At 34.1% G+C, this 22,201-nt stretch overlaps 2 protein-coding genes and 1 long non-coding RNA gene across 9 annotated transcripts in view; 1 reads left to right on the top strand and 2 right to left on the bottom strand.

Annotated features, from left to right (window-relative positions):
* Positions 1 to 415, top strand: part of LOC133607885 (fibroblast growth factor 13-like) — a 14,898-nt gene extending 14,483 nt beyond the window's left edge. The window contains exon 5 of the mRNA XM_061962934.2: positions 1 to 415. This exon is cut by the window's left edge and continues 376 nt beyond it. The gene's annotated coding sequence lies outside the window, so the exon portion shown is untranslated.
* Positions 416 to 4,690: 4,275 nt separating this feature from the next.
* LOC140679036 (uncharacterized) lies at positions 4,691 to 8,682 on the bottom strand. The gene is made up of 3 exons (XR_012050615.1): positions 8,158 to 8,682; positions 6,764 to 7,577; positions 4,691 to 5,319 (listed from the first exon to the last, which is right to left on the bottom strand). It is a non-coding gene; the product is annotated as an uncharacterized lncRNA (long non-coding RNA).
* The window catches only part of LOC133607880 (actin filament-associated protein 1-like 1), a 77,751-nt gene continuing 64,232 nt past the window's right edge, over positions 8,683 to 22,201 (bottom strand). For all 7 annotated transcript variants that reach the window (XM_061962925.2, XM_061962922.2, XM_061962926.2 and 4 more), the window contains exons 17-19: positions 19,047 to 19,213; positions 18,765 to 18,890; positions 8,683 to 8,865 (exon numbers count right to left, since the gene is read on the bottom strand). In XM_061962925.2, the coding sequence (XP_061818909.1) occupies positions 8,839 to 8,865; positions 18,765 to 18,890; positions 19,047 to 19,213 (320 nt within the window). In that variant the 3' untranslated portion in view covers positions 8,683 to 8,838. The remainder of the gene's footprint in view (positions 8,866 to 18,764; positions 18,891 to 19,046; positions 19,214 to 22,201) is intronic.

Here is a 22,201-nt window from a genome sequence, read left to right as displayed (position 1 = left end):
CGTCGCATGAGCGCTTGCTGACCTGACCCTTCCGCTATGTAGCAGCATGCCTTCCTGCTCGCACACGCTCCTCCACCAGAGGGCGCCGGTGAGACACAGCGCTGGTGAATGGGCCAATGGAGAAGCAGCCGGGTGACATGAATGGACCAATAGGAGCACGCTGCCTTTTGTGGACCGAATAAAATTTGGTGCACAAGCTTTTGTCGGTAAAGTATTTATGTTTCAGAGTTGTGTGACAACAATATAAAGTGCAACAGTAAAGAAGACAACGTTAATAATAATAATTTGTGTGGAAGTGTTGTGTGAATGCTGAAGATGCCGGATGGGGAATTGTGGAATTATGGCCTGAATGTTTCAATGTGGAGGTTCATATGTGTCTGTATGACAAAAACATTTATGGACACTGAATTTGGGAGAAAAAAATTTTTTTTATAAATCAAAGTATTCTCACATTTTTTTTGAAGATGTGGGAAAAATGTGTTAAAGTACAGTGTTTTACAATTCTGTAGAAAAATATATCAGTGCGGAAATATACGTCGCTTCTAAACCCAAGACTCACTTGCGGTAAATGAAGACTGAAGCAACAGGTCCTGAGTCAGGACGAGCCAATGAGGTGCTTTAGGTTTATTTGACCCGGGTTTTGGGTTTTGAAGCAAACAAATTTTTCTGCACTGAATTTTTTTTGCACTGAAATTTTACAAATGTATTTTTTCTACACTGATTTTTTTTTATACTATGTTTTTATACACTGATTTTTTTTTACAAACATAATTTTTCTACATTGAATTTTTGTCATACTACATTTTTATACACTGAATTTTTACAAGATAATTGTTTTTACACTGGGATAGGCTGCATCCCCCCTGACCCCAAGAGGGACAAACAGTAGAAAATGAATGAATGGATGAATTTTTTACACTGATTTTCTTACACTAAATTGTTTTCATTTTTTTTTTCACACTGAATTTTTGCAAATGGATTTTTTCTACACTGATTTTTTTTATACTAAATTTTTATACCCTGATTTTTTTACACTGAAATTTTACAAACATAATTTTTCTACATTGAATTTTTGTTATACTAAATTTTTATACACAGAATTGTTTTACACTGAATTTTACAAACTTTTTTTTCCCACTGAATTTTTACAAGACAATTGTTTTTACACTGGGATAGGCTGCCTCCCCCCTGACACAGAGAGGGACAAACTGTAGAAAATGAATGGATGGGTTAATTTTTATACTGATTTTCTTACACTAAATTTTTTTCACAGTTTTTTTTTTTTGCACTGAATTTTTACAAATGTCTTTTTTCTACACTGATTTTTTTTTTATACAAAATTTTTATACCCTGATTTTTTTTACACTGAATTTTTACAAACATAATTTTCCTACACTGAATTTTTGCAAACATAATTTTTCTACACTGAATTTTTGTCATACTATATTTTTACACACTGAATTTTACAAACTTTTTTTTTCACTGAATTTTTACAAGATAATTGTTTTTACACTGGGATAGGCTGCATCCCCCCTGACCCCAAGAGGGACAAACGGTAGAAAATGAATGAATGGATGAATTTTTTACACTGATTTTCTTACACTAAATTTTTTTTCAGTTTTTTTTTCACACTGAATTTTTACAAATGTATTTTCTACACTGATTTTTTTATACAAAATTTTTATACCCTGATTTTTTTTACACTGAAATTTTACAAACATAATTTTTCTACATTGAATTTTTGTTATACTAAATTTTTATACACAGAATTGTTTTACACTGAATTTTACACACTTTTTTTTCCCACTGAATTCTTACAAGACAATTGTTTTTACATTGGGATAGGCTGCATCCCCCCTGACCCCAAGAGGGACAAACGGTAGAAAATGAATGAATGGATGAATTTTTTACACTGATTTTCTTACACTAAATTTTTTTCAGTTTTTTTTTCACACTGAATTTTTACAAATGTATTTTCTACACTGATTTTTTTATACAAAATTTTTATACCCTGATTATTTTTACACTGAATTTTTACAAACATAATTTTTCTACACTGAATTCTTGTCATACTACATTTTTATACACTGAATTTTTTTTCCACTGAATTTTTACAAGATAATTGTTTTTACACTGGGATAGGCTGCATTACCCTGACCCCAAGAGGGACAAACGGTAGAAAATGAATGAATGGATGAATTTTTTACACTGATTTTCTTACAGTAAAATTTTTTCAGTTTTTTTTTCACACTGAATTTTTACAAATGTATTTTTTCTACACTGATTTTTTTTATACCCTGATTTTTTTACACTGAAATTTTACAAACATAATTTTTCTACATTGAATTTTTGTTATACTAAATTTTTATACACAGAATTGTTTTACACTGAATTTTACACACTTTTTTTCCCCACTGAATTCTTACAAGACAATTGTTTTTACACTGGGATAGGCTGCATCCCCCCTGACCCCAAGAGGGACAAACAGTAGAAAATGAATGAATGGGTTAATTTTTATACTGATTTTCTTACACTAAATTTTTTTCACAGTTTTTTTTTTTGCACTGAATTTTTACAAATGTATTTTTTCTACACTGATTTTTTTTTATACAACATTTTTTTAACCCTGATTTTTTTTACACTGAATTTTTACAAACATAATTTTCCTACACTGAATTTTTGCAAACATAATTTTTCTACACTGAATTTTTGTCATACTATATTTTTATACACTGAATTTTACAAACTTTTTTTTTCACTGAATTTTTACAGGATAATTGTTTTTACACTGGGATAGGCTGCATCCCCCCTAACCCCAAGAGGGACAAACAGTAGAAAATGAATGAATGGATGAATTTTTTACACTGATTTTCTTACACTAAATTTTTTTCAGTTTTTTTTTTCACACTGAATTTTTACAAATGTATTTTTTCCACACTGATTTTTTTTATACTAAATTTTTATACCCTGATTTTTTTACACTGAATTTTTACAAACATACTTTTTCTACACTGAATTTTTGTCATACTATATTTTTATACACTGACTTTTTTTCCACTGAATTTGACAAACTTTTTATTTTCCACTGAATTTTTACAAGATAATTATTTTTACACTGGGATAGGCGGCATCCCCTTGACACAGAGAGGGACAAACTGTAGAAAATGAATGGATGGATGAATTTTTACACTGATTTTCTTACACAAAATTTTTTTCACAGTTTTTTTTTTTTTTTTTACACTGAATTGTATGTTTACACTGAATTTTTACAAACTTTTTCTTACTCTGAATTTTTACAAACATTTTTTTAATACACTGGGATAGGTTGCAGCCACCCATGACCCTTTAGAGGGACAAGCGGTAGAAAATGGATGGATTGATTATTTTTTACACAACATTTTTTCAATTTTTATTTTACATTGATTGTCTCTCTTGAATTTTTTTACACACAATTTTTTGACACTGAAATTTATACACAGCATTTTTTACACACTGACTTTTTTTTACACTGGGATAGGCTGCAGCTACCCGTGACCCAGAGAGGGACAAGCGGTAGAAAATGAATGGATGGATAAGTTTTTACACTGACTTTCTTATAATAATTTTTTTCAGGGATTTTTACACTGAATTTTATTTTTACACCTAATTTTTACACTGAGTTTTTACAAACTGAATTTTTACAAAACTTTTTTTTTTTTACACTGGGATAGGTTGCAGCCCCCCATGACCCCTGAGATGGACAAGCGGTAGAAAATGGATGGATGGATTATTTTTGAAGGTTTTTTTTCCACTGAATTTTACAAACTTTCTTTTTCCATTGATTTTTTTCCACTGAATGTTTACAAACATTGTTTTTGCATTGGGATAGACTGCAGCCACCCGTGACCCCTAAAGGGACAAGCGGTAGAAAATGAATGGATGGATGAGTTTTTACACTGATTTTCTTAACACTATTTTTTCACTTTTTTTTTTTTTTTTTTACAGAATTTTATTTTTTACATCGAATTTTTACAAACTTGTTTCTACACTGATTTTTTACAAACTGAATCTTTACAAACATTTTTTTTACACTGCATAGATTGCAGACCCCCATGACCCGTGAGAGGGACAATCGGTAGAAAATGGATGGATGGAACCTTTAAAAAAAATTTTTTTTTACTTTGATTGTCTCTCCTGAATTTTTTTTACACAAAATTTTTTACAAATTTAATTTTTTTACACTGAAATTTTTACACACTGATTTATTTACATTAGGATAGGCTGAAGCCCCCTGTGTGACTCCAAGAGGGACAAGCTGTAGAAAATGGATGGTTGGATGATATTTGGAGGTTTTTTTAGACTGAATATTTTTTTACACAACATTTTTACAAACAGAACCTTTTTTACACTGACATTTTTACACTGTATGTTTTTCACATATTGTTTTACACTTGGATAGGCTGCAGCCCCCTGTGACTACAAAAGGGACAAGCTGTAGGAAATGGATGGATGGATGAATTTTGTAGTTTTTTTTTAAACTGATTTTTTTTTTACACAAAAATTTTACAAACAGAACCTTTTTTACACTGACATTTTTACACTGCATGTTTTTCACAGATTTTTTTTACACTCGGGTAGGCTGCAGCTACCTGTGACCCCAAGAGGGACAAGCTGTAAAAAAATGGATGGATGGATGAATATTGTTGGGGGGTTTTTTTACACTGAATTTTTTTTTTACTCAAAATGTTTTTACACAAAAACATTACAAACAGAACCTTTTTTACATTGCATTTATTTTAAGGATTTTTTTTACACTCTGATGGGCTGCAGCCCCCTGAAACGCCAAGAGAGACAAGCTGTAGAAAATGGATAGATGGATGATTTTTGTAAGGTTTTTTTACACTGAATTTTTTTTTTTTAACTCAAAAAAAATTTTTCACACAAATTTTACAAACAGAACCTTTTTTACACTGACATTTTTACATTGCATGTTTTTCACAGATTTGTTTTACACTCTGATAGGCTGCAGCCCCCTGTGACCCCAAGAGGGACAAGCTGTAAAAAAAAAAGGATGGATGGATGAATATTGTTGGGGGTTTTTTTTACACTGAATTTTTTTTTTACTCACACTTTTTTTACACAAAAAAATTTACAAACAGAACCTTTTTTGCACTGCATTTTTTTAAAGGATTTTTTTTTACACTCGGATAGGCTGCAGTCACCTCAAGAGAAACAAGCTGTAGAAAATGGATGGATGGATCATTTTTGTAAGGTTTTTTTACACTGAATTTTTTTTTTTAACTCAAAAACATTTTTTCACACAAATTTTACAAACAGAACCTTTTTTACACTGACATTTTTACACTGCATGTTTTTCACAGATTTCTTTTACACTCTGATAGGCTGCAAACCCCCTGTGACCCCAAGAGGGACAAGCTGTAAAAAAAAGGATGGATGGATGAATTTGGTTGGGGGTTTTTTTACACTGAATTTTTTTTTTACTCACACTTTTTTTACACAAAAAATTTACAAACAGAACCTTTTTTGCACTGCATTTTTTTAAAGGATTTTTTTTAACACTCGGATAGGCTGCAGTCACCTCAAGAGAAACAAGCTGTAGAAAATGGATGGATGGATAATTTTTGTAAGGTTTTTTTACACAGAATTTTTTTTTTTTACTGAAAAATTTTGGACACAAACATTTTACAAACAGAACCTTTTTTACACTGAACATTTTACACTGCATGTTTTTCCACATATTTTTTTACACTCTGATAGGCTGCAGCCCCCTGTGACCCCAAGAGGGACGAGCTGTAAAAAAATGGATGGATGGATGAATTTTGTAGGTTTTTTTACTCAAACTTTTTTTACACAAAAAATTTACAAACAGAACCTTTTTTGCACTGCATTTTTTTAAAGGATTTTTTTTTACACTCGGGTAGGCTGCAGTCACCTCAAGAGAAACAAGCTGTAGAAAATGGATGGATGGATCATTTTTGTAAGGTTTTTTTACACAGAATTTTTTTTTTTTACTGAAAAATTTTGGACACAAACATTTTACAAACAGAACCTTTTTTACACTGAACATTTTACACTGCATGTTTTTCCACATATTTTTTTACACTCTGATAGGCTGCAGCCCCCTGTGACCCCAAGAGGGACGAGCTGTAAAAAAATGGATGGATGGATGAATTTTGTAGGTTTTTTTACTCAAACTTTTTTTACACAAAAAATTTACAAACAGAACCTTTTTTGCACTGCATTTTTTTAAAGGATTTTTTTTTACACTCGGGTAGGCTGCAGTCACCTCAAGAGAAACAAGCTGTAGAAAATGGATGGATGGATCATTTTTGTAAGGTTTTTTTACACAGAATTTTTTTTTTTACTGAAAAATTTTGGACACAAAAATTTTACAAACAGAATCTTTTTTACACTGAACATTTTACACTGCATATTTTTCCACATATTTTTTTACACTATGATAGGCTGCAGCCCCCTGTGACCCCAAGAGGGACAAGCTGTAAAAAAAAATGGATGGATGGATGAATTTTGTTGGGGGTTTTTTTTTACACTGAATTTTTTTTTTACTCAAACTTTTTTTACACAAAAAATTTACAAACAGAACCTTTTTTGCACTGCATTTTTTTTAAATTATTTTTTTTTACACTCGGATAGGCTGCAGTCACCTCAAGAGAAACAAGCTGTAGAAAATGGATGGATGGATAATTTTTGTAAGTTTTTTTTTACTCAAAATTTTTTTTCACACAAATTTTACAAACAGAACCTTTTTTACACTGACATTTTTACACTGCAAGTTTTTCACAGATTTTTTTTTACACTCGGATAGGCTGCAGCCCCCTGTAACTCCAAGAGGGACAAGCTGTAAAAAAATGGATGGATGGATGAATTTTGTTGGGTTTTTTTTTTTACTCACACTTTTTTTACACAAAAAATTTACAAACAGAACCTTTTTTACACTGCATTTTTTTAAATTATTTTTTTTTACACTCGGATAGGCTGCAGTCCCTTGCCACCTCAAGAGAGACAAGCTGTAGAAAATGGATGGATGGATAATTTTTGTAAGGTTTTTTTACAAATAATTTTTTTTTTTTAACTGAAAAATTTTGGACACAAAAATTTTACAAACAGAACCTTTTTTACACTGAACATTTTACACTGTATGTTTTTCCACATATTTTTTTTACACTATGATAGGCTGCAGCCCCCTGTGACCCCAAGAGGGACAAGCTGTAAAAAAAATGGATGGATGGATGAATTTTGTAGGTTTCTTTACTCAAATTTTTTTTACACAAAAATTTTACAATCAGAAACTTTTTACACTGCATTTTTTTAGAGGATTTTTTTTACACTCTGATAGGCTGCAGCCCCCTGTAGAAAATGGATGGAAAGGTTTTTTCACACATCATTTTTTATTTTTTTACTCCAAAAATTTTTTACCCCAAAATTTTACAAACAGAACATTTTTCCACTGAAAATTTTCACAGATTTTTTTACACTAAACTTTCACACACTAATTTTTTTACACTGAATTTTTTAAAACATAATTTTTTTTTACTCTATAATAGGTTCCAGCCCACCTGTAACCCCAAGAGGGACAAGCGGTAGAAAATGGATGGATGGATAATTTTTGTAAGGTTTTTTTACACAGCATTTTTCTTTTTTAACTGAAAAATTTTGGACACAAAAATTTTACAAACAGAACCTTTTTTACACTGAACATTTTACACTGCATGTTTTTCCACATATTTTTTTACACTATGATAGGCTGCAGCCCCCTGTGACCCCAAGAGGGACAAGCTGTAAAAAAAATGGATGGATGGATGAATTTTGTAGGTTTTTTTACTCAAACTTTTTTTACACAAAAAATTTACAATCAGAAACTTTTTACACTGCATTTTTTTAGAGGATTTTTTTTACACTCTGATAGGCTGCAGCACCTTGAACCTCCAAGAGGGACAATGGATGGAAATGTTTTTTTGCACATAATTTATTTTTTTACTCCAAAAAATTTTTACCCAAAAATTTTACAAACAGAACATTTTTCCCCTGAAAATTTTCACAGATTTTTTTTACACTGAACTATCACACACTAATTTTTTTCCACTGAATTTTTCAAAACATAATTTTTTTTTTACTCTATAATAGGTTCCAGCCTACCCGCAACCCCAAGACGGACAAGCGGTAGAAAATGGATGAATGTTTTTTGTTTTTTTTCCACAGTTTTTTTTTTATTTTGCACTGAATTTTTAAAAACGCAAATTCTGCTCCCAAATTTTTATTCAATGAAATTGTCGATATAATTTAATGCGATAAAATTCAGTGTCCAAATAAGCTTTCGTAATAAAGACACAAATCAACCTCCGTAACTTGTGGGATGAAAATCGTACTGAATGAGCGCATTTTTTCCACGTTGGAAACGGTTGAGAAATGCAGAACTTTGAAAAAAAAATTAGTCAATCATTTCAAAGAAAATTTTTACGTTAAAAAAATTGGAACGCGAGCATTTGTGTCCTGAATGAACATTGTGACAAAAAAAAGCGTGGAAGAGTTAAAAAAAAAAAAAAAAAACTAAATAGAAAAATAAATAAATACAAGAAATAACATATTCCTCAGCATTCACACGCAAAAAACCCCAAACTTACAACTTTTGCTTTTTCATTGAAACGAATCAAATCGGTGTCGCTCACGTGCACGCCTCGTCAGTGCCAGTCACGTTGACGTCCTTGCGATATGTAGATGAGCTGAGGGGGGAGGGGCCTCTATGCGTGACTCCGCCCACGTGGTCCAACACACAAGGTGTCTCCTCTTCCTCTTTGTCTGCCGTCAACGTCACAGCGTCTACGTGCTCGTCTTGGACTCCCACTCCTGGAAAACAACACGCGGGTGAGCATGGCGCCCGCGCCATTCTTATTTGTAACGATCCTTAATCAATAAAAAAAATATGTTTTTAGGCACATAGTATTGTTGATCTAGATACAGATAAGTAAGCAGTGTACGTAGTTACTTTTACAATCTAATTAATTACTTTGAACAACAAGACGGCGTCATTAGTGCAGCAAGTTCAATGCAGGAAATATCTTTTTACTGGTGAAAGCAACATGCAGTATCGCACTAAAATTAACTTGATATCAAACAGGAAGAGGCACCATCACACTGTGACACAGCAGACAACAACATACGTACACAATGGGAATATTGAACAACAAATCAATGATTGAAGTGACACACTTGCCATCCAAACAATACCCCGTTTGTTGACAAGAAGATATGACAACCATGGAAGCACATTCAATCACTTTATTAATCAACCGTAACGCAATCCGGTGAAAAGAATATTGAACAACAAATCAATGATTGATATGACAAACTTACCATCCAAACAATACCCCGTTTGTTGACAAGAAGATATGACAGCCATGGAAGCACATTCAATCACTTTATTAATCAACCGTAACGCAATCCGGTGAAAAGAATATTGAACAACAAATCAATGATTGAAGTGACACACTTGCCATCCAAACAATACCCCGTTTGTTGACAAGAAGATATGACAGCCTAGGAAGCATGTTTAATCTCTTCATTAAGCAAAGGTAACACAATCCGGTGAAAAGAATATTGAACAACCAATCAATGATTGAAGTGACAAACTTGCCATCCAAACAATACCCCGTTTGTTGACAAGAAGATATGACAGCCTAGGAAGCATGTTTAATCTCTTCATTAAGCAACGGTAACGCAATCCGGTGAAAAAGAGTATTGAACAACAAATCCATAATTGAAGTGACAAATTTGAAATCCAAACAATACCCCGTTTGTTGACAAGAAGATATAACAGCCATGGAAGCACATTCACTCACTTTATTAATCAACCGTAACGCAATCCGGTGAAAAGAATATTGAACAACCAATCAATGATTGAAGTGGCAAACTTGCCATCCAAACAATACCCCGTTTGTTGACAAGAAGATATGACAGCCATGGAAGTACATTCAATCTCTTTATTAAGCAAAGGTAACACAATCCGGTGAAAAAAGAATACTGAACAATAAATCAATGATTGATATGACAAATTTGCCATCCAAACAATACCCCGTTTGTTGACAAGAAGATATGACAGCCATGGAAGCACTTTCAATCACTTTATTAAGCAAAGGTAAAAAAATCCGGTGAAAAAAATATTGAACAACAAATCAAGGATTGATATGACAAACTTGCCATCCAAACAATACCCCGTTTGTTGACAAGAAGATATGACAGCCATGGAAGCACATTCAATCACTTCATTAAGCAATGGTAACACAATCCGGTGAAAAGAATATTGAACAACAAATCAATGATTGATATGACAAACTTGCCATCCAAACAATACCCCGTTTGTTGACAAGAAGATATGACAGCCGTGGAAGCACATTCAATCACTTCATTAAGCAACGGTAACACAATCCGGTGAAAAGAATATTGATCAACAAATCAATGATTGATATGACAAACTTGCCATCCAAACAATACCCCGTTTGTTGACAAGAAGATATGACAGCCATGGAAGCACATTCAATCACTTCATTAAGCAACGGTAACACAATTCGGTGAAAAGAATATTGAACATAAAATCAATGATTGATATGACAAACTTGCCATCCAAACAATACCCCGTTTGTTGACAAGAAGATAGGACAACCATGAAAGCACATTCAATCACTTCATTAAGCAACGGTTACGCAATCCGGTGAAAAGAATATTGAACAACAAATCAATGATTGAAGTGACAAACTTGCCATCCAAACAATACCCCGTTTGTTGACAAGAAGATATGACAGCCATGGAAGCACATTCAATCACTTTATTAATCAACCGTAACGCAATCCGGTGAAAAGAATATTGAACAACCAATCAATGATTGAAGTGACAAACTTGCCATCCAAACAATACCCCGTTTGTTGACAAGAAGATATGACAGCCATGGAAGTACATTCAATCTCTTTATTAAGCAAAGGTAACACAATCCGGTGAAAAAAGAATACTGAACAATAAATCAAGGATTGATATGACAAACTTGCCATCCAAACAATACCCCGTTTGTTGACAAGAAGATATGACAGCCATGGAAGCACTTTCAATCACTTTATTAAGCAACGGTAACGCAATCCGGTGAAAAGAATATTGAACAACAAATCAATGATTGAAGTGACACACTTGCCATCCAAACAATACCCCGTTTGTTGACAAGAAGATATGACAACCATGGAAGCACATTCAATCACTTTATTAATCAACCGTAACGCAATCCGATGAAAAGAATATTGAACAACAAATCAATGATTGATATGACAAACTTACCATCCAAACAATACCCCGTTTGTTGACAAGAAGATATGACAGCCATGGAAGCACATTCAATCACTTTATTAATCAACCGTAACGCAATCCGGTGAAAAGAATATTGAACAACAAATCAATGATTGAAGTGACACACTTGCCATCCAAACAATACCCCGTTTGTTGACAAGAAGATATGACAGCCTAGGAAGCATGTTTAATCTCTTCATTAAGCAAAGGTAACACAATCCGGCGAAAAGAATATTGAACAACCAATCAATGATTGAAGTGACAAACTTGCCATCCAAACAATACCCCGTTTGTTGACAAGAAGATATGACAGCCTAGGAAGCATGTTTAATCTCTTCATTAAGCAACGGTAACGCAATCCGGTGAAAAAGAGTATTGAACAACAAATCCATAATTGAAGTGACAAATTTGAAATCCAAACAATACCCCGTTTGTTGACAAGAAGATATAACAGCCATGGAAGCACATTCACTCACTTTATTAATCAACCGTAACGCAATCCGGTGAAAAGAATATTGAACAACCAATCAATGATTGAAGTGACAAACTTGCCATCCAAACAATACCCCGTTTGTTGACAAGAAGATATGACAGCCATGGAAGTACATTCAATCTCTTTATTAAGCAAAGGTAACACAATCCGGTGAAAAAAGAATACTGAACAATAAATCAATGATTGATATGACAAATTTGCCATCCAAACAATACCCCGTTTGTTGACAAGAAGATATGACAGCCATGGAAGCACATTCAATCACTTTATTAATCAACCGTAACGCAATCCGGTGAAAAGAATATTGAACAACAAATCAATGATTGAAGTGACACACTTGCCATCCAAACAATACCCCGTTTGTTGACAAGAAGATATGACAGCCTAGGAAGCATGTTTAATCTCTTCATTAAGCAAAGGTAACACAATCCGGTGAAAAGAATATTGAACAACCAATCAATGATTGAAGTGACAAACTTGCCATCCAAACAATACCCCGTTTGTTGACAAGAAGATATGACAGCCTAGGAAGCATGTTTAATCTCTTCATTAAGCAAAGGTAACACAATCCGGTGAAAAGAATATTGAACAACCAATCAATGATTGAAGTGACAAACTTGCCATCCAAACAATACCCCGTTTGTTGACAAGAAGATATGACAGCCTAGGAAGCATGTTTAATCACTTTATTAAGCAACGGTAACGCAATCCGGTGAAAAAGAGTATTGAACAACAAATCCATAATTGAAGTGACAAATTTGAAATCCAAATAATACCCCGTTTGTTGACAAGAAGATATAACAGCCATGGAAGCACATTCACTCACTTTATTAATCAACCGTAACGCAATCCGGTGAAAAGAATATTGAACAACCAATCAATGATTGAAGTGACAAACTTGCCATCCAAACAATACCCCGTTTGTTGACAAGAAGATATGACAGCCATGGAAGTACATTCAATCTCTTTATTAAGCAAAGGTAACACAATCCGGTGAAAAAAGAATACTGAACAATAAATCAATGATTGATATGACAAATTTGCCATCCAAACAATACCCCGTTTGTTGACAAGAAGATATGACAGCCATGGAAGCACTTTCAATCACTTTATTAAGCAAAGGTAAAACAATCCGGTGAAAAAAATATTGAACAACAAATCAAGGATTGATATGACAAACTTGCCATCCAAACAATACCCCGTTTGTTGACAAGAAGATATGACAGCCATAGAAGCACATTCAATCTATTTATTAAGCAAAGGTAACACAATCCGGTGAAAAGAATATTGAACAACAAATCAATGATTGATATGACAAACTTGCCATCCAAACAATACCCCGTTTGTTGACAAGAAGATATGACAGCCATGGAAGCACATTCAATCACTTCATTAAGCAATGGTAACACAATCCGGTGAAAAGAATATTGAACAACAAATCAATGATTGATATGACAAACTTGCCATCCAAACAATACCCCGTTTGTTGACAAGAAGATATGACAGCCATGGAAGTACATTCAATCTCTTTATTAAGCAAAGGTAACACAATCCGGTGAAAAAAGAATACTGAACAATAAATCAATGATTGATATGACAAATTTGCCATCCAAACAATACCCCGTTTGTTGACAAGAAGATATGACAGCCATGGAAGCACTTTCAATCACTTTATTAAGCAAAGGTAAAACAATTCGGTGAAAAAAATATTGAACAACAAATCAAGGATTGATATGACAAACTTGCCATCCAAACAATACCCCGTTTGTTGACAAGAAGATATGACAGCCATAGAAGCACATTCAATCTATTTATTAAGCAAAGGTAACACAATCCGGTGAAAAGAATATTGAACAACAAATCAATGATTGAAGTGACAAACTTGCCATCCAAACAATACCCCGTTTGTTGACAAGAAGATATGACAGCCGTGGAAACACATTCAATCACTTCATTAAACAACGGTAACACAATCCGGTGAAAAGAATATTGAACAACAAATCAATGATTGATATGACAAACTTGCCATCCAAACAATACCCCGTTTGTTGACAAGAAGATATGACAGCCATGGAAGCACATTCAATCACTTCATTAAGCAACGGTAACACAATCCGGTGAAAAGAATATTGAACAACAAATCAATGATTGATATGACAAACTTACCATCCAAACAATACCCCGTTTGTTGACAAGAAGATATGACAGCCATGGAAGCACATTCAATCACTTTATTAATCAACCGTAATGCAATCCGGTGAAAAGAATATTGAACAACAAATCAATGATTGATATGACAAACTTGCCATCCAAACAATACCCCGTTTGTTGACAAGAAGATATGACAGCCTAGGAAGCATGTTTAATCTCTTCATTAAGCAAAGGTAACACAATCCGGTGAAAAGAATATTGAACAACAAATCAATGATTGAAGTGACAAACTTGCCATCCAAACAATACCCCGTTTGTTGACAAGAAGATATGACAGCCATGGAAGCACTTTCAATCACTTTATTAAGCAATGGTAACGCAATCCGGTGAAAAAGAGTATTGAACAACAAATCCATAATTGAAGTGACAAATTTGAAATCCAAACAATAGCCCGTTTGTTGACAAGAAGATATGACAGCCATGGAAGCACATTCACTCACTTTATTAATCAACCGTAACGCAATCCGGTGAAAAGAATATTGAACAACCAATCAATGATTGAAGTGACAAACTTGGCATCCAAACAATACCCCGTTTGTTGACAAGAAAATATGACAGCCATGGAAGCACATTCAATCACTTTATTAAGCAAAGGTAACACAATCCGGTGAAAAGATTGGAAAGAGATGGCGTCAAAGCCGACAAAGTGCCGCTGCTAACTGCTAAAGCCGAAAAACACAGCCCCGTTGACACCCTTGATGACATCATACGTCACCAGGCAACAGGCCCCGCCTTTTAAAAGCACAGACTCCGCACTCTGTGCTCTTATATTAAACATCTCTCAAATGCATATGCCAGATATTTAAATATGTTTCTTTTAGGTAACGTATAAATTACTTTCCCGAGTAATTAATTACATTTATCAAAGAGTAGCTCCGTTAGCAATTTAATTACTTTTTTGGTAAATAACGAGTAACTATAAATAAGTACTCTTTAAAACACCGTGAGTAAGTAATACACACATTTATCAGAGATGTTTACCTATTTTATGGAGGAATGTAGTTCATCATAGAACTGTTACTAAAAAGCATGGATCTTGAATCGAGAATCGTTTGGAATGGAATCGTTACACTTAAGAATCGAATCGAATCATGTGGTGCTCAAAGATTCACAGCACCCGCGTGCGTCTCTCTCTCGCACACACACACACACACACACACACACACACACACACACACACACACACACACACACACACACACACACACACACACACACACACACACACACACACACACACACACACACACACACACATTATTGTATTTGTTACCTTTTTGAGACCTCTGAATAATGCCTACCTCTTTAGGACCAGCCTTTCTAGATATATAAAGATGTGTATTTACAACATTAATAATATATACATACTATGCAAATATAAAAAAGCTTGTTGTGAAAAATGAGTTGGAATTTCACAAGAAAAAGGTCACAATTTCACAATTATAAAAATAATTGTAATTTCACTTGGCAAAAATTATGACAAAAGTCCTAATTTTACTCAAAAAATGTGTCACTATTTTACAAAAACAGAAAAATTTGAAATATTGTGATAAAAGTCCGAATTCTATATGACAAATGTCACCATTTCGCATAAAAAAGTAACAATTTTACAAAAAAAAGTAATAATTTTATGAGAAAATATTGCAGTGTTTTACACACGCACACACACACACACACACACACACACACACACACACACACACACACACACACACACACACACACACACACACACACACACACACATTTTTGTATTTGTTACCTTTTTGAGACCTCTGAATATTGCCCACCTCTTTAGGACCAGCCTTTCTAGATATATAAAGATGTGTATTTACAACATTAATAATATATACAAACTATGCAAATATAAAAAAGCTTGTTGTGAAAAATGAGTTGGAATTTCACAAGAAAAAGGTCACAATTTCCCAATTATAATAATAATTGTATGACAAAAGTCCTCATTTTACTCAAAAAATGTGTCACTATTTTACAAAAACAGAAAAATTTGAAATATTGTGATAAAAGTCCGAATTCTATATGACAAATGTCACCATTTCGCATAAAAAAGTAACAATTTTACATAAAAAAGTAATAATTTTATGAGAAAATATTGCAATGTTTTACACACACACACACACACACACACACACACACACACACACACACACACACACACACACACACACACACACACACACACACACACACACATTTTTGTATTTGTTACCTTTTTGAGACCTCTGAATAATGCCCACCTCTTTAGGACCACGCTTTCTACATATATAAAGATGTGTATTTACAACATTAATAATATATACATACTATGCAAATATAAAAAAGCTTGTTGTGAAAAATGAGTTGGAATTTCACAAGAAAAAGGTCACAATTTCCCAATTATAATAATAATTGTAATTTCACTTGGCAAAAATATGACAAAAGTCCTCATTTTACTCAAAAAATGTGTCACTATTTTACAAAAACAACAAAAAAAATTGAAATATTGTGATAAAAGTCCGAATTCTATATGACAAATGTCACCATTTCGCATAAAAAAGTAACAATTTTACATAAAAAAGTAATAATTTTATGAGAAAATATTGCAATGTTTTACACACACACACACACACACACACACACACACACACACACACACACACACACACACACACACACACACACACACACACACACACACACACACATTTTTGTATTTGTTACCTTTTTGAGACCTCTGAATAATGCCCACCTCTTTAGGACCACGCTTTCTACATATATAAAGATGTGTATTTACAACATTAATAATATATACATACTATGCAAATATAAAAAAGCTTGTTGTGAAAAATGAGTTGGAATTTCACAAGAAAAAGGTCACAATTTCACAATTATAATAATAATTGTAATTTCACTTGGCAAAAATATGACAAAAGTCCTCATTTTACTCAAAAAATGTGTCACTATTTTACAAAAACAACAGAAAAATTTGAAATATTGTGATAAAAGTCCGAATTCTATATGACAAATGTCACCATTTCGCATAAAAAAGTAACAATTTTACAAAAAAAAAGTAATAATTTTATGAGAAAATATTGCAATGTTTTACACACACACACACACACACACACACACACACACACACACACACACACACACACACACACACACACACACACACACACACATTTTTGTATTTGTTACCTTTTTGAGACCTCTGAATAATGCCCACCTCTTTAGGACCACGCTTTCTACATATATAAAGAAGTGTATTTACAACATTAATAATATATACATACTATGCAAATATAAAAAAGCCTGTTGTGAAAAATGAGTTGGAATTTCACAAGAAAAAGGTCACAATTTCCCAATTATAATAATAATTGTAATTTCACTTGGCAAAAATATGACAAAAGTCCTCATTTTACTCAAAAAACGTGTCACTATTTTACAAAAACAACAGAAAAATTTGAAATATTGTGATAAAAGTCCGAATTCTATATGACAAATGTCACCATTTCGCATAAAAAAGTAACAATTTTACAAAAAAAAGTAATAATTTTATGAGAAAATATTGCAATGTTTTACACACACACACACACACACACACACACACACACACACACACACACACACACACACACACACACACACACACACACACACACACTTTTGTATTTGTTACCTTTTTGAGACCTCTGAATAATGCCCACCTCTTTAGGACCACGCTTTCTACATATATAAAGATGTGTATTTACAACATTAATAATATATACATACTATGCAAATATAAAAAAGCTTGTTGTGAAAAATGAGTTGGAATTTCACAAGAAAAAGGTCACAATTTCCCAATTATAATAATAATTGTAATTTCACTTGGCAAAAATATGACAAAAGTCCTCATTTTACTCAAAAAATGTGTCACTATTTTACAAAAACAGAAAAATTTGAAATATTGTGATAAAAGTCCGAATTCTATATGACAAATGTCACCATTTCGCATAAAAAAGTAACAATTTTACATAAAAAAGTAATAATTTTATGAGAAAATATTGCAATGTTTTACACACACACACACACACACACACACACACACACACACACACACATTTTTGTATTTGTTACCTTTTTGAGACCTCTGAATATTGCCCACCTCTTTAGGACCAGCCTTTCTAGATATATAAAGATGTGTATTTACAACATTAATAATATATACATACTATGCAAATATAAAAAAGCTTGTTGTGAAAAATGAGTTGGAATTTCACAAGAAAAAGGTCACAATTTCCCAATTATAATAATAATTGTAATTTCACTTGGCAAAAATATGACAAAAGTCCTCATTTTACTCAAAAAATGTGTCACTATTTTACAAAAACAACAGAAAAATTTGAAATATTGTGATAAAAGTCCGAATTCTATATGACAAATGTCACCATTTCGCATAAAAAAGTAACAATTTTACAAAAAAAAAGTAATAATTTTATGAGAAAATATTGCAATGTTTTACACACACACACACACACACACACACACACACACACACACACACAGAGCGATGTCCCCATTAAGTAAGCATTGCCAGAACACACACACACACACACACACACACACACACACACACACACACACACACACACACACACACACACACTTGTACATACACACACACACACATACACACACACACACACACACACACACACTTGTACATACACACCTTTGCCTTCTGCATGACATTGACTTTGGAGGAGGCGTAGAGCGATGGCGGTCGTTTGCGGAGTTCGGACGCTGAGTTGACGGGAATGATGTCGTTGTAAACTTTGTCCACTTTCTTGTCCTGCTTCTGTGCGCGCACACACACACACACACACACACACACACACACACACACACACACACACACACACACACACACACACACACACACACACGCGCACACACACACGCAGGCATCACTGTGAACACGTTTGGCTGACAGACGGTGAGAACGGCTTCCTACCTTGGAGGTGACGGTGGCGTTGGTGGGCGGAGCCAGCTGTCCCCTGGCCAGTGACTTGCTGAGGTTGTCTTTGACTTCGGTCAGTCGGAGTTCTAGCTCCACCCTCTCCTCCTCCTTCTGCTTGCACAGCACTTCCAGCTGGGCCAGCCGCCGCTCCACGCCGCCATCTTCAAACACACACACACACATTGCAAACAAGAACTACATAGTCTCATTTGTGGTCCAAACAAGAACTAAATAGTCTCATTTGTGGTCCAAACAAGAACTACAGTCTTATTTGTGGTCCAAACAAGAACTACATAGTCTCATTTGTGGTCCAAACAAGAACTAAATAGTCTCATACATTTGTGGTCCAAACAAGAGCTAATAAGTCTCATTTGTGGTCCAAACAAGAACTAAACAGTCACGTTTGTAGTCCAAATAAGAACTAAACAGTCTCATACATCTGTGGTCCAAACAAGAACTAAATAGTCTCATTTGTGGTCCAAACAAGAACTAATCAGTCTCATCTGTGGTCCAAATAAGAACTAGTCTCATTTGTGGCCCAAACAAGAACTACATAGTCTCATTTGTGGTCCAAACAAGAACTAAATAGTCTCATTTGTGGTCCAAACAAGAACTACATAGTCTCATTTGTGGTCCAAACAAGAACTACGTAGTCTCATTTGTGGTCCAAACAAGAACTACATAGTCTCATTTGTGGTCCAAACAAGAACTACATAGTCTCATTTGTGGTCCAAACGAGAACTACATAGTCTCATCTGTGGTCCAAAAAAGAACTACATAGTTTCATGTGTGGTCCAAACAAGAGCTAAACAGTCTCATTTGTGGTCCAAACAAGAACTACATAGTCTCATTTGTGGTCCAAACAAGAACTACATAGTCTCATTTGTGGTCCAAACAAGAACTACATAGTCTCATTTGTGGTCCAAACAAGAACTACATAGTCTCATCTGTGGTCCAAACAAGAACTACATAGTTTCATGTGTGGTCCAAACAAGAACTAAACAGTCTTATTTGTGGTCCAAACAAGAACTACATAGTTTCATGTGTGGTCCAAACAAGAACTAAACAGTCTCATTTGTGGTCCAAACAAGAACTACAGTCTTATTTGTGGTCCAAACAAGAACTACATAGTCTCATTTGTGGTCCAAACAAGAACTACATAGTCTCATTTGTGGTCCAAACAAGAACTACAGTCTTATTTGTGGTCCAAACAAGAACTACACAGTCTCATTTGTGGTCCAAACAAAAACTAAACAGTCTCATCTGTGGTCCAAATAAGAACTAAATAGTCTCATTTGTGGCCCAAACAAGAACTACATAGTCTCATTTGTGTTCCAAACAAGAACTACATAGTCTCATTTGTGTTCCAAACAAGAACTAAACAGTCTTATTTGTGGTCCAAACAAGAACTACATAGTCTCATTTGTGTTCCAAACAAGAACTACATAGTCTCATTTGTGGTCCAAACAAGAACTACAGTCTTATTTGTGTTCCAAACAAGAACTACACAGTCTCATTTGTGGTCCAAACAAAAACTAAACAGTCTCATCTGTGGTCCAAATAAGAACTAAATAGTCTCATTTGTGGTCCAAACAAGAACTACATAGTCTCATTTGTGGTCCAAACAAGAACTACATAGTCTCATTTGTGGTCCAAACAAGAACTACATAGTCTCATTTGTGGTCCAAACAAGAACTACATAGTCTCATTTGTGGTCCAAACAAGAACTACATAGTCTCATCTGTGGTCCAAAAAAGAACTACATAGTTTCATGTGTGGTCCAAACAAGAGCTAAACAGTCTCATTTGTGGTCCAAACAAGAACTACATAGTCTCATTTGTGGTCCAAACAAGTACTACATAGTCTCATTTGTGGTCCAAACAAGAACTACATAGTCTCATTTGTGGTCCAAACAAGAACTACATAGTCTCATCTGTGGTCCAAACAAGAACTACATAGTTTCATGTGTGGTCCAAACAAGAGCTAAACAGTCTCATTTGTGGTCCAAACAAGAACTACAGTCTTATTTGTGGTCCAAACAAGAACTACATAGTCTCATTTGTGGTCCAAACAAGAACTACATAGTCTCATTTGTGGTCCAAACAAGAACTACAGTCTTATTTGTGGTCCAAACAAGAACTACACAGTCTCATTTGTGGTCCAAACAAAAACTAAACAGTCTCATCTGTGGTCCAAATAAGAACTAAATAGTCTCATTTGTGGCCCAAACAAGAACTACATAGTCTCATTTGTGTTCCAAACAAGAACTACATAGTCTCATTTGTGTTCCAAACAAGAACTAAACAGTCTTATTTGTGGTCCAAACAAGAACTACATAGTCTCATTTGTGTTCCAAACAAGAACTACATAGTCTCATTTGTGGTCCAAACAAGAACTACAGTCTTATTTGTGTTCCAAACAAGAACTACACAGTCTCATTTGTGGTCCAAACAAAAACTACATAGTCTCATTTGTGGTCCAAACAAGAACTACATAGTCTCATTTGTGGTCCAAACAAGAACTACATAGTCTCATTTGTGGTCCAAACAAGAACTACATAGTCTCATTTGTGGTCCAAACAAGAACTACATAGTCTCATCTGTGGTCCAAAAAAGAACTACATAGTTTCATGTGTGGTCCAAACAAGAGCTAAACAGTCTCATTTGTGGTCCAAACAAGAACTACATAGTCTCATTTGTGGTCCAAACAAGAACTACATAGTCTCATTTGTGGTCCAAACAAGAACTACATAGTCTCATTTGTGGTCCAAACAAGAACTACATAGTCTCATCTGTGGTCCAAACAAGAACTACATAGTTTCATGTGTGGTCCAAACAAGAGCTAAACAGTCTCATTTGTGGTCCAAACAAGAACTACAGTCTTATTTGTGGTCCAAACAAGAACTACATAGTCTCATTTGTGGTCCAAACAAGAACTAAATAGTCTCATTTGTGGTCCAAACAAGAACTACAGTCTCATTTGTGGTCCAAACAAGAACTACACAGTCTCATTTGTGGTCCAAACAAAAACTAAACAGTCTCATCTGTGGTCCAAATAAGAACTAAATAGTCTCATTTGTGGTCCAAACAAGAACTACATAGTCTCATTTGTGGTCCAAACAAGAACTACATAGTCTCATTTGTGGTCCA

This window comes from Nerophis lumbriciformis, linkage group LG09 (genome assembly GCF_033978685.3).
Source record: "Nerophis lumbriciformis linkage group LG09, RoL_Nlum_v2.1, whole genome shotgun sequence".
Classification (NCBI taxonomy): Eukaryota; Metazoa; Chordata; class Actinopteri; order Syngnathiformes; family Syngnathidae; genus Nerophis; species Nerophis lumbriciformis.
Note: the sequence above shows the minus strand (reverse complement) of the source record. Positions and strands in the feature narration are given on the sequence as shown.